The sequence below is a fragment of the Heterodontus francisci genome, chromosome 5 (genome assembly GCF_036365525.1).
Source record: "Heterodontus francisci isolate sHetFra1 chromosome 5, sHetFra1.hap1, whole genome shotgun sequence".
NCBI classification, from domain to species: domain Eukaryota; kingdom Metazoa; phylum Chordata; class Chondrichthyes; order Heterodontiformes; family Heterodontidae; genus Heterodontus; species Heterodontus francisci.
Window position 1 is genome coordinate 51,032,756 of NC_090375.1, and position 13,237 is coordinate 51,045,992.

Consider the following 13,237-nt stretch of genomic DNA (forward strand, 5'->3'; position numbering starts at 1 on the left):
CTGAGGGGTGACTTAATGGAAGTGTACAAAATTATGAGGGGCCTAGATAGAGTAGACAGGAAGGACCTGTTTCCCGTAGCGGAGAGGTCAATTACTGGGGGCACAGATTTAAGGTGTTTGGTCAAAGGATTAGAGGGGATATGAGGAAAAACTTTTTCACCCAGAGGGTGGTGGGTGCCTGGAATACAACCTTTAGGAAACATCAAATGTATACTTCCTTCCAGTGACTTACATTGGCTCCCAGTCAAGCAACGTTGTGATTTTAAAATTCTCATCCTTGTTTTCAAACCCCTCCATGGTCTCACCCCTCCCTGTCTCTGTAATCTCCTTCAGCCCCACAAGCCTCCGAGATATTCGCGCTCATGTAATTCTAGCCTCTTGAACATCCCTAATTTGAGTCACTCCACCATTGGTGACCGCACCTTCACTTCAGTTGCTTAGGTCCCAAGCTCTGGAATACCCTCCCTACTCCTCTCTGCCTCGCTTTCCTTCTTTAAGACGCTCCTTAAAACCTATCTCGATGACCAAGCTTTTGGTCATCTGACTTCGTATTGCCTTATGGCTCAGTGTTGTTCTTTTAATGCTTCAGTGGAATGTTTTATTATGTTAAAGGTGCTAAATAAATTGGTTAGTGAGCTACAAAAACACAAAAAGCAGTATGTGAATATGATGTAGTGGCAATAACAGAAACGTGGTTTAAAAATGGTGAGGGGCTGGGCGCTTAATATACAAGGATAAAAAGAGTTCAGAAAAATAGAGAAGGGAAAAAGGGAGGTGGGGTGGCAGTCCTGATTAGGGAAGACATTGCAGTGCCTGAAGGGATGTCCTTGAAGGGGCATGGACAAAATTCATTTGGGCAGAGTTGAGAAGTAAAAAAGATATGATCACAATTCTAGGGGTATTCTATACGTCTCCACATGAGAGTGAGAGAGAGAGAGAGTGAGAGAGAGAGTGAGAGAGAGAGTGAGAGAGAGAGTGAGAGAGAGAGTGAGAGAGAGAGTGAGAGAGAGAGTGAGAGAGAGAGTGAGAGAGAGAGTGAGAGAGAGAGTGAGAGAGAGAGTGAGAGAGAGAGTGAGAGAGAGAGTGTGAGAGAGTGAGAGAGTGAGAGAGAGAGTGAGAGAGAGAGTGAGAGAGAGAGTGAGAGAGAGAGTGAGAGAGAGAGTGAGAGAGAGAGTGAGTGAGTGAGTGAGAGAGTGAGAGAGAGAGTGAGAGAGAGAGTGAGAGAGAGAGTGAGAGAGAGAGTGAGAGAGACAGACACAGAGTGAGAGAGACAGACACAGAGAGAGAGAGACAGACACAGAGAGAGAGAGAGACAGACAGAGAGAGAGAGAGAGACAGAGCAGGCCGACCCGAACCCGACAACACGTGTTGGGTTCGGGTCGGGCCAGGTCCGGGTCGGACACACACAGCAAGAATTGCAAGTAAGTGTTTAAAATAAAAAACCTACCTGAGCTGGGAGTCCGGGACATCAAGGAGGGAAACTTTGAGTCTGCGCAGTGAGCGAGTGAGCTTCTCTATGACGTCATCACACTCATGCTGCAGCTTCCTGAAGATTGGGAGTCGCAAGGTAAGTAAAGGGAGCATTCCGATGGTCGGGTCAGGTCGGGGTCGGGCCCGATGTGGTCCTGTCAGGTTCAGGTCGGATTTTTTTTCCCTGACCTGAGCAGGCCTTTAAGAGAGAGCAGCAAGTCTACAGGGAAATCACAGAGATGTGCAAGAACTATAGAATGGTGATACCGGGGGACTTTAATTACCCAAATGTCGACTGGGATAATTTTAGAGTAAAGGGTAAGGAGGGGGAAGAATTTCTGAAATGTGTTCAGGAGAACTTCCTTGATCAGTTTTCCTCAGCCCAACTAGAAAAGAGGCATTGCTGGATTTGGTGCTGGGAAAAGAGGTGGGCCAAGTGGACCAAGTGTCTGTGCAGGAGCACTTGCGTAAGAGTGATCATCGTATACATTTTAGACTAGTAATGCAGAAAAGCAAGGAACAAAATAAGGCAGAATGCCGAGATTGGAAAAGGGACAATTTCAACGTGATGTGAAGGGATCCAGCCATAGTAGAATGGAACCAAAGACTGACAAGAACAGCTGTATTGGAACAATGGGTTATCTTGGAGGAAGAGATGCTTCAGGTGCAGGCTAGGAACATTCCAAATAGGGCAAAAAGTAGGGGAGCCAAGAACAGGGCTCCTTGGATGACGAGGGAGATAGAGATTATGAGACAAAAAAAAAGCTGTATGAGACATATCAGATAAACTCATCAAACGAGAACTGGGCCATACACAATACGTTGAGAGGGGAGAAGAGGAGGAAAATAAGACTGGCAAAGAGAGAATATGAAAATAGAATGGCAGTCAACATAAAAGGGAACCTTCTACTGGCATGTAAATAGTAAATGAGTAGTAAGAGGTGGAGTGAGTCTATTAGGGACAAAGAGGGTAAATTATATACATAGAAGCAAAGAGCAAGGCTTAATGAGTACTTTGTTTCAGTGTTCACGAAGGAAAGGGAGGTTAACAAAATATCAGTAGAAGTGGAGAAAGTAGAGGCAATGGATAGCATAAACACTGAGAAGGGAGAGGTACTAAAAAGGCTGGCTATGCTTAGGGTTGATAAGTCACCTAGTGCAGATGGCTTGACTCCCAAGTTGCTAAAGCAAGTGGGGATGGAGCTAGTGGAAGGACTTGCCATAATCTTCCAATCTTTCCTGGAGAGGGGGAAGGTGCCAGAGGATCGGAGAGTGGCAAATGTGACACCCATATTCAAGAAAGGGTGCAAGGAGAGTCCTAGCAACTACAGGCCTGTTAGTTTAACATCAGTGGTGGATAAGATTTCAGAAACAAGAATCAGGGAAAATAGTAATGAACACTTAGAGAGGTTCAAGTTAATTAAGGATAGCCAGCATGGATTTGTAAAAGGCAGATCATGCTTGACTAATCTAATTGAATTTTTTGATGAAGTAACAGAGAAGGCTGATGATGGGAATGTGATGGATGCTGTTTATATGGATTTTAAGAAAGTGTTTGATCAGGTATCACATAAAAGTGGTTAAGAAAATTGAGGCTCTTGGAATAGGAGGGTCAGTTTCCAATTGGATAAAAAATTGGCTTTTGGTCAGAAAATAGTGAGTCGTAGTAAATGGTTGCTTTTCAGACTGGAGGATGGTAAGATGGATAGAGGATGGTCTGTGCAGGGACCACTGCTTTTTTTTTGCTATATATAAATGACTTGGATCCTGGAATAGAGTACAATCTCAAAATTTGCTGATGACACCAAACTTGGAGGTGTGGCAAACAGTGAGGAAGATTATGAACTGCCTGCAACAGGACATAGACAGGCTGGCAGATGGAATTTGATAGACAGTACGAGGTGATGCATTTTGGCAGAAGGAATAGGGACAGGCAATATACTTAATGGCACAGTTCTAAAGAATGTGCAGGAACAGAGGGACCTGGGGGTGCAAGTGCATAGATCTTTGAAGGTGGCAGGACATATTGAGAGAGTGGTTAGTAAAGCATATGGGATCTTGTGCTTCATAAATAGAGGCATTGAGTACAAAAGCAGGGAAGTTATGCTGAACCATTATAAAGCTTGTTAGGCCACATCTGGAGTATTGCATCCAGTTCTGGTCACCACATTTCAGGAAGGATGAGAGGGTGCAGAGAAGATTTATCAGAATGGTTCCAGGAATGAAAGATTTTAGTTACAAGGTTAGGTTGGAAAAGCTGGGTTTGTTCTCCTTAGAACAAAGGAGATTGAGAGGAGCTTTAATAGAAGCATACAAGATTGACAAATTCAGTAAGTTAGACAAGGAAAAACTGTTCCCATTAACAACTGGTGCAAGGATTAGGGGACACAGATTGAAAGTTTTGGGCAAAGGATGGAGGAGGAAATCGGAGAAAGCCTTTTTTGTGCAGCAGGTGGTAATGACCTCGAACTCGCTGCCCCACATGGGAGGGAGGAAGTTGGATGGCCACCTGAGGGAGATAGACTTGCAGGGCTACAGGAACTGAGCCGGGGAGTGGGACTAACTGCATAGCTCTGTGAATAGTTGCCATGGACTTGATGGACTGAATGGCCTCCTTCTGTGACATAAATGACTGACAAATTTTTGTTGCTGTTGCTTGAAAACAATCATTCACCACTGCTCTCCGTCCCTTAGCCAATTTCATATGCCCATTGCTGTTGTTTCTTTAATCCCAAAGGCTGTTGGCAGGTTAATATTCACATGACTGGGGAGGAATATCACAGGCACGTTTGATCCCGTACTCACCCATTGTTCACAATCCAACAAGAATCACTGTGTAATGATCACAACGAAAAGCCCTGTCTGATTTCCCCCCTTCCTGGTTTATGGATGATAAGGTCAATTAGCCAATCCTTACGATTGCCACAGAGAAGATTAGCTAATTTAGCACAGACTAGGATATTCTTGTGTGAATGGCTCAGTTCTATGAAACACTTATCACCGAACCATCAATGCAGCATTACAAAATCAGCCTTAATGCAAGTGATAACAGTTTATGGTGATTTCTTTTTCCTCTATGATAAAAATAAAACTCCTACCTTATCTTTTGAAACTTTGTGCGAGAAAGGACATGTCCCATCAGTTTTTTTACATGTTCCACGTAGGAATCTGCCAAAAAGAAAGTGGAGCTTAAAAACCTCTATTGGGCCCTGCAGTTTTCTATGGCCCTGAAGAGAACGTCTGACACTGTTCCAAAGAAATGCGCTTTAACTGCACAGTAGTCACTTTGCATGATGAGTACATACCACTAACACAGAGTGAAATGAAATGAGTTGATTGATACAGTTACGATCAAAAGGGAAGATTTTAATACTGAGGTCTCCCATTGCATTGTCAGATACTTGATGTATACAAACATGTATTGGTATGGTTTGGCATGGGCAGAGTGCCATCCAGAACTCCCTCTGTATTATTCTGACATCAGATATGAATGCAGTTCTGCAAAAGAATGGGGTTTCCACCTTGCATATTCTCTGTGCATGCTGCTCATCTTTCTATAAATACCCTAGTTGGTGACAATTTAAAAATTTTAAGGCATCTCTCATTTTGACAAACGTAATAAATTTCACTCAATAAATGGTTAACAAAAATCAAATTCACTGATATAGACACACCTCGTACAGACTGCTATTTTTTCAGGGTCATGTATGTAGGGGCAATTGTCCCCTCGATTGCACTTTCCGAACCTGTTGTAGTACATGCAGTATTCTTTCTTCTTGGATTTCTTCTGCTTGGCTAGTCTGATTATAGCCAGGCTGCGCTGCACGGCACGACTGTGGGCATACAAAATTTAATTAGATTAGAGGAAATTAGAGCCTAATCTTTCCAATTAATGTTAATTTAATTTAAAATATAAAAAACAAAAATGCTGGAAATACTCAGCAGGTCTGACAGCATCTGTGGAGAGAAAAACAGAGTTAACGTTTCAGCTCGGTGACCTTTCATCCGACCAGTATCTTGCTTTTATTTTAATGTATTTAACACTGGCGGTAGCCCTTTAGAAATACAAGGATAACATCAATAGAAAAATCTAATTAAAGGAGACATGTGCAATACAGTGAAGATAAGGAATTACTAATTCCTCTCACGGCAAGCTCATCTTATTGGGTGCACAGGCATCATACAAGAGGAGGGGCAGAAGAAAGAGGAGGAAAAAAATCACAAACTTCAAGCAGATGCTTGTACACAGGGAGCAAGCACAACCCACAATCACAATGGCTCATCCAGTTGTTTTAGGCATGGGAGAAGGCTGCCTGGATTCATGACTGAGAAAACATTGCACAAGGGCCTAAGAAGCTTGGGAATAGGAAAAATATTTAATGATCTTAAAATCCAAAACCACTAGAACCATCCCAAAGTTAAGATTGTCCCTATAATCCAGACAAATAAACTATGATCACTATTTCAGAATTTTAAAAAAGGTTCCATGACCCAGAGATTAGATGAACTGCAATCAGAATTCTCCACAGCTGTAGCTATTATTCCATGTTAAAATTTGTACTTCTTTTGGAGGAAAGGAGACAGAAAACATGAATGGAGTTCATAATTGTGGGGTAGAATTGGTCCATCCAGTACTTGTATGCTCTTAGGCTTTTGCCAAGACCTCTTGCCCTTGGAGGGAAGTTCCTAGTCTCCAGTCTCCTCGACAGCAGCATGGCCTAACTCATTTGCTATGCTAAGAATTGTGGACACTAACCTGCATCCCAGCATTCCATGGCCCAGGTCTCTGGGATTGAGCATGCCATCTGTAAGTGCAGACTTTATGAAAACAATGCCAGGTGTCATGAACCCTGAAGCGATATACATTGCTTGCAAACAATCCAGTTGCAATAGTTGACAGTGCTTTTCTAAAAGCTAGCAGACAGGTATAAAAAGCAATCAAAAATGCTAATGGAATGTTGGCCTTTATCTCAAGGGGACAAGTTAATGCTTCAGTTGTACAGAGCCTAACTAGAATACTGTGTTCAATGCTCAGTACTGCACCTCAAGAAGGATATATATCTTCTCAAGAGCAATTAGGGATGGGCAACAAATGCTGCCCTTGCCAGTGACATCCACATCCCATGAAAGAATAAAAAAAAAGTCAGATTCACTAGATCGGATTACCGGAGCTAATAAGGTGAAATTACGAGAACAGGTTGCATAAAAAGTTAGCTTGTATTCCCTTGAGTTTAAATGGTTGCTGGGTCATCTAAATTGAAGTATTCAACATGACAAACAGATTCAATAGGCTAAAGATCTATTTCCTCTGCTGGTGTAATCCAGAACGAGAAGGCATAATCTTGAAATTAGAACCAGTGTGAGCTGGGAAAGGAGTGCAGCAGCTACATGTGCAGCACAGAGTGGGCTGGCTGTCTCACCTCAGAGGAGTGATGAGAGTGGCAGGAAGATTGCCTGATAGACCCGCAATTAGCAAAGATGGCGGTGACTGCCAGGTGGGTTCAAGAGAGAGGGGAGCTTTTTAAACAATGAATTACTATATATGCCTGGCCAAAGATGAAGGCGCAGATGCAGAGATTTTCTTTCGATGTCTTCACCTCCGCATCCACTTCCATGGCCAGGAATCTTCCCCCGCCCCTGCACTGGTGACCCACTTCTCCTCTTCAGAATTCTCGTTCCAACTGAATCCCTCCCTCTGGTCTCTTACCCTCTCTAGATCTTTTCATTGACACGCCGGCAGTTCTCTCATCAGCCGTCTCAATTTCTCTGCTCCCCTCACTCACTAACTTACAGCACTATATCCTCTCAGGACCAAGCTTAACATTGTCATCAAACCTGCTGACAGGGACGGTGCTATTATTTGGTGCACCAACCTCTATCTAGTGGAGGCTGAACGCCAACTCTCTGACACCTCCTCCTACCTTCCCCTGAACCATGACCCCATCACGGTACGTTAAGCCATCATTTCCAAATTGTCACTGACATCATCATCTCTGAAGATCTTCCCTCCACGCCCTCTAACTTCATAATCCCCAAACCCAGAACAGCCCGCTTCTATCTCCTTCAAGATCCAAAAGGAGAACTGCCCTGGTAGACCCATTGTTTTAACCTGTCCTTGCTCCACTGAACTGATTCTTCCTATATCGACTCTTTTTTCTTCCCTTGTCCAGTCTCTTTCCACCGATATCGCTGATTCTTCCAATGCCCTCCATCACTAACAACTTCATGGCCCTAATCGTCTCCTTTTCACCACAAGCCATCTTTCCACACCTCCATTCCCCACCACGATGGTCTGAGGGCTCTCCATTTCTTTCTTGAACTGTAGCCCAACCAGTCCCCGTCCACCAACCTTCCTCTGCTTAACTGAACTTGTTCTTATGTTGAACAACTTCTCTTTGAACTCCACTCACTTCTTCCAAATAAAAAGGTGTTGCTATGGAAACCCTTATGGGTTCTAGCTATGCCAGCCTTTTTGTGGGATATGTGGAATATTCTTTGTTCCGGTCCTATTCAGGTCCAAAACATCCTCTAATTTTTTTTTGTAGAGTACAGCTAATTCTAAGTGCACAGGCCCTTTAAATTTTTTTGAGAAGCTGTGCATATGTTTTAAGTTAAAGGGGCTAACTTGTGCATGGTCTGCATGGGAACTTTTGGATTGCTGGGTGCTTTCACAACTTCGAGGGAACATTGCTCAGGGTCCTCTCTCTCACCTCTTTTTCTGGTACATTGATGACTATATCTCAGTGCCATTTCCTACTCGCGTCCTGAACTGGAAAGTTTCATCAACTTTGTTCACAATTTCTACCCTTCTCTTGCCTTCACATGGCCCATCTCCAACTCTTCCCTTCCTCAACTTGCTTGGCTCCTTTTCTGGGGATAGGCCATTGACCAATATCCACGAGAAGTTCACTGACTCCCACAGCTACACTTCTTCACAACCGCTTCCTGTAAGGACTCTATTCCATTCTCCCACTTTCTCCATCGCATCTGTTCTTATGGCACAAACTTTCGTACCAGCGTTTCCGATATGTCATCCTTTTCCCTCAACTGAGGATCATTCTACTCCCCGTCCCCAACTCCCACCTCCCACCCCCCACCCCGTGGTTGACAGGGTCCTGAATTATGTCCCTTCCATTTCCCACACTTTTACTTTGACCTCTTCCCCCCCGCTCCCAGAACCACGATAGGGTATCCCTTGCCCACACCTTCCACCCCACCAGCCTCCACATACAAAGCATCATCCTCCACCATTTCCACCACCTCCAGCATGATGACACTGCCAAACACATCTTCCCCTCCCCTACCCTTTCAGCATTCTGAAGGGACCGTTTCGTCTGCGACACTTGGTCCTCTCTATCCTGTTTCCTCCAGGACACCCTTGTCCTCTTCTCTATCAGCCCCACACCCCCTCTTCTTACCATGGCACCTTTCCATGCAAGCGCAGGAGATGCAATATTTACCCTTTTACCTCCTCCCTTCTCACCATCTAAGGCCCCAAACACTTCTTCCAGGTGAAACAGCAATTTACTTGTACTTCTTTCAAATTAGTATACTGTATTCGCTGCTCATACTGCAGTAGGTCTCCTTTATACTGGGAAGACTAAATGCAGATTGGGTATTCACCCAACATGTCAGGTCATTTTGCGAGCGTGACCTCAAGCTTCCAGTCGCCCATCAATTTAATTCTCTGCTCCACTCCAACTCTGATCTCTCTGTCCTCGGTTTCCTCCACCTTTCTAATGAAGATGAGCGCAAGCTCGAGAAACATCACCTCATATTTCAATTAGGCACTTTACAGTTGTCTGGACTCAACAATGAATTCAACAATTTCAGATCATAACCTCTGCTTCCATTTTGTTTTGTGTTTCTCAGCTTTGTTAATGGACGGTAGCTGTGGTAATGATACTGCATTTTTTCATTCACCCCTCCTCTAGACAAATCTTTTGTTTGTTTACCTGTCCCATTACCACTCCCTTTGCCTTGCACCATCATCTCTTGTCATTTAATTTCTCCTGTTTGCCACCCTATCAAACAGTTTTCCTTTTGTTCTTTCTTCTCACTGCCTTTTCCTTGACTCTACACTTGCTTTAAACCTGTTCAATCTCTAAGTTTTTCCACTTCTGATGAAAGATCAAGCTAAAGCTGTTTCTCTCTCCACAGATGCTGCCAGAATTGTTGAGTATTTCCAGCATTTTCTGTTTTTACAGCAAAATATAAGTTCGCCCAGGTATTATGTGTATTATACAGCAGTATAATTTAGATTACAGCGGGGTGGGGGTGATGGGAAGAGGAAGTCGTGATTATTAATCCAGTTGAAAAGGGACTCTTCAAACCAAAGAAAAAAACTGAGAAACACTGATTTAATTGAATGGTGAAATGGGCTCGAGAGGCTAAATGGCCTACTCCTGGTCCTATCCTCCGAAATTCCTAGAATAATGGGAAAACATACTTCAGCTGCATTAAAATCAAAACTTCCACAGGTATGCATTTCCAAAGTTCACCATCATGGAATCTTGCGAAAATAAACTGGCTTCTGTTGACAAAATGTGGGCTGCAAGTCACACCTGCACATAGGTTTGCCAGAACATCAGATGTTGTGATGCAAGAAGCTATTTCATCAAGGCCATTCTCTCACTTGTTCTAACAGTCACAGGACTCCAATTGAGGCCCAATGGATTAACGTATAACTGACACTGAGTACACAGCAGAGCAACGCTCAACCTCCGAACAATACATTTTAGATTAACCCCCAAAACATGCAAATCTGGAAAATAAATTAAGACCAACTTGTTATAAACTAAGACAAAGAAGAAATACTTTAACTGACCTTGCAATGTGCCGATGAGCAACCGCTTTGGTCAGGCTGCTGGGCAGATAGAGGCCATCGCTATCAAAATCAGCTTCCAACCTGGCTGTTTGAAAAAAGGGAAGAACAAGAAGAAAAAAAAAATCAGACTCCTTCAGTCTACGCTCTCTCTTACAATCTGTAGTTGGTCAATATAAAGCTTGATATAACTGAACCATCAGCTCTTCTTCTATCTCTTCTCCTGTTCCACTACTTGATATGTTGTGCAACTTGGGCCCAGTTCACTTAAGCGTCCTCAAAGTCAGGAGTGTGATGGAATACTCTCCACTTGCCTGGATAAGTGCAGCTCCAACAACACTCAAGAAGCTCGACACCATCCAGGACAAAGCAGCCCGCTTGATTGGCACCCATCCAGAATCATTCACTCCCTCCACCACCAACGCACAGTGGCAGCAGTGTGTACCATCTACACTGCAGCAATGCACCATGGCTCCTTTGACAGCACCTTCTAAACCCGCAACCCCTACCACCTAGAAGGAAAAGCGCAGCAAATGCATGGGAACACTACCATCTGTAAGTTCCCTTCCAAGTCACACACCATCCTGACTTGGAACTATATCGCCGTTCCTTCACTGTCGCTGGGTCAAAATCCTGGAACTCCCTTCCCAACAGCACTGTGGGTGTTCAGACCTCACATGGACTGCAGCGGTTCAAGAAGGCAGCTCACCACCACCTTATCAAGGGCAATTAGGGATGGGCAATAAATGCTGGCCTAGCCAGGGATGCCCACATCCCATGAAAGAATAAAACAAAATGCTGTATATCTGACATCAGTTTTACAAAGTCAGATGATTATGGACTCCGCACATACTGCTAACTGAACACCTGACCTGTATTCTGCTGTTGCCCAATCACTCTGCTGCTGCCCTTGCTGATGCCAACATTTTCTGCTTAATGGTCTTTCTACTTTTAGCTTAGATATTAAACTGCTCCTCATTTGCTTAGAGATGAAAAATCACAGATAAAACTGCCAAGGAGACAAAAATGAGAATCTGTATGGCTCTAGTGTCCGAAGCTGACTGAGTGCAAATGATAGCACACAAAACTATAAGTTTTAAATCACATAGTTCAGTTTAGAGGTTGGCAGCAACTAGGTAATTTTGATAATTGCAAATCAACATCAAAAGTCAGTTGTTTGATTGCTATGTTTGCCATGTGGCTATGCAATGCAGCCCCGCTTTGAAAATGGGCCTGTTTTGGAAATGCACATGCTTCCTTTTTTTTTAAATGCCCTGCTCCCCACCTACAACTCTGTCTTCTCCTCTTTGAACTGACCAAACCACTACTATCGTAAGGAAAAGACTTACATTTATATAATACTTTTCACAACCTCCGGACATCGCAAAGTTTTTTTAGTACCAATGAAGTACTTTTGATATGTAATCACTGTTGTAATGTAGAAAATGCAGCAGCAAGGTCCCACAAACAGCAATGTGATAACTACTAGAAAATCTGTTTCATGTGATGTTGATTGATTGCTGTTGGCATCCATCCATGATGAACAAGCAGCAAAACTATCCATTTCGGTGGCGGTGTCTTCTCTTGGCACACCTTTTGTTAAGAGAGTCCATATTTTTTGTTAAAACTTGGAATCTATATTTTTAAAAACTAAAAAAACGCTTGCATGGACATTGAAATTTCTGGAGATAGCTGAACTTTATGGATGCTTTTCAAAAAAAAGCTAGGTCAACAAGAGGTTCCTGGTTTTGACCAGTAAACAAATACTGGACACCAGGTGATTTCAAGGAAACCAGCAGGGGTTTTGACCCAAGAGCTACCCTTTACTGTGACGAGAGAATTTATGACTTAGCATAAGACTTGCTTGGATAAGTAGTTTCATTTTGAACTTTAAAAGCCAGTGGGTTTCAACTAAAGCAGGCAATTGGAATTTGAGATGGACCTGCCAGGAGTTCAGAAGAAAAATCAGAAAGCTATTTAAAGAATCCCTGCTCTGGAAAAGCAAAAGCTTGTATGAAGTGGTACCGTTCCCTCCTGTAATTCTGAAGACATCCTGAATGCTTGCAGAAACCTTTCATCTTTAAAAAAGGACTTTTGCATCTTGTGTGTGAGAACTGAAACCCATTGCTACACACCTGATGGAAGACCCATGTGAAGCCTTCTACAATTGAATTTCTTGGAACGCCTATCCAAACAGACTGTTCATCAACGTTGCCTGGATAAATTCTGAGTGGCAGCCAACTATTCAACTTTGGAACACCTTGCCAAACCAAAGAACTTCCTTCCAGATCATTGCAGTCTATTTTGTTTTAATCCCTTTAAAACAGCTGTAAACAAAAATCCTTTTTCTCCCCCAGCTAACTGGATGTATATGCGTCTGGCACCTGGGACTGTCTTAGTATGTTGACGACATGGTTTCTTCCCGGGAATGGTGCAGACACCTGAAGGAACTGTTTGCGGTGGCTGGAGAACAAGTGTACATAAAGCGAGCAGTATCCCTTGCTGTTAATGAAGACTGCTGCCTGATCCATGGGAGATTTGATGGCCACATGCGTCCAATCGATGACACTCTTGCACCTGGGGGCTCCAAATCCTATGGCTCAGTCAGCTTGACTTTCTGGGTGAGTAGGAAAGCGTACATATTGGCTGGCCCTCCTGAAGATGGCATTGGCGACCATCTTGATGCAGCAATGAGTCGCAGACTGGGAGATCCGACCTATACCTCCAAATGATCCCAAAGTGTAGAAATCCAACTCCATGGTGACCTTCAGTGCCACAAGCACTGAGGTGGCCACCACTTCCCATAGGGCTCAGCTTGCCCTCTATCATAGCACACAGCTTTCTGACTGCCTCCCTGGAAAGACGCAGTCTTCGGCGACACTACTGCTCTGACATTTGCAGGAATCTGAGCCTCTGTCGGTAGACCCTATCTGGTCAGTAACC

General features: G+C 43.6%; 1 protein-coding gene across 4 annotated transcripts in view; it reads right to left on the reverse strand.

The window, feature by feature from the left end:
- The window catches only part of zc3h3 (zinc finger CCCH-type containing 3), a 343,469-nt gene that overhangs the window by 137,046 nt on the left and 193,186 nt on the right, over positions 1-13,237 (reverse strand). For all 4 annotated transcript variants that reach the window (XR_010975023.1, XM_068031413.1, XM_068031412.1 and 1 more), the window contains exons 6-8: positions 10,298-10,382; positions 5,145-5,303; positions 4,569-4,638 (exon numbers count right to left, since the gene is read on the reverse strand). Coding sequence is in view for 3 of the 4 variants with exons in the window: in XM_068031413.1 (XP_067887514.1) it covers positions 4,569-4,638; positions 5,145-5,303; positions 10,298-10,382 (314 nt within the window). In the remaining variant the exon portion in view is untranslated. The remainder of the gene's footprint in view (positions 1-4,568; positions 4,639-5,144; positions 5,304-10,297; positions 10,383-13,237) is intronic.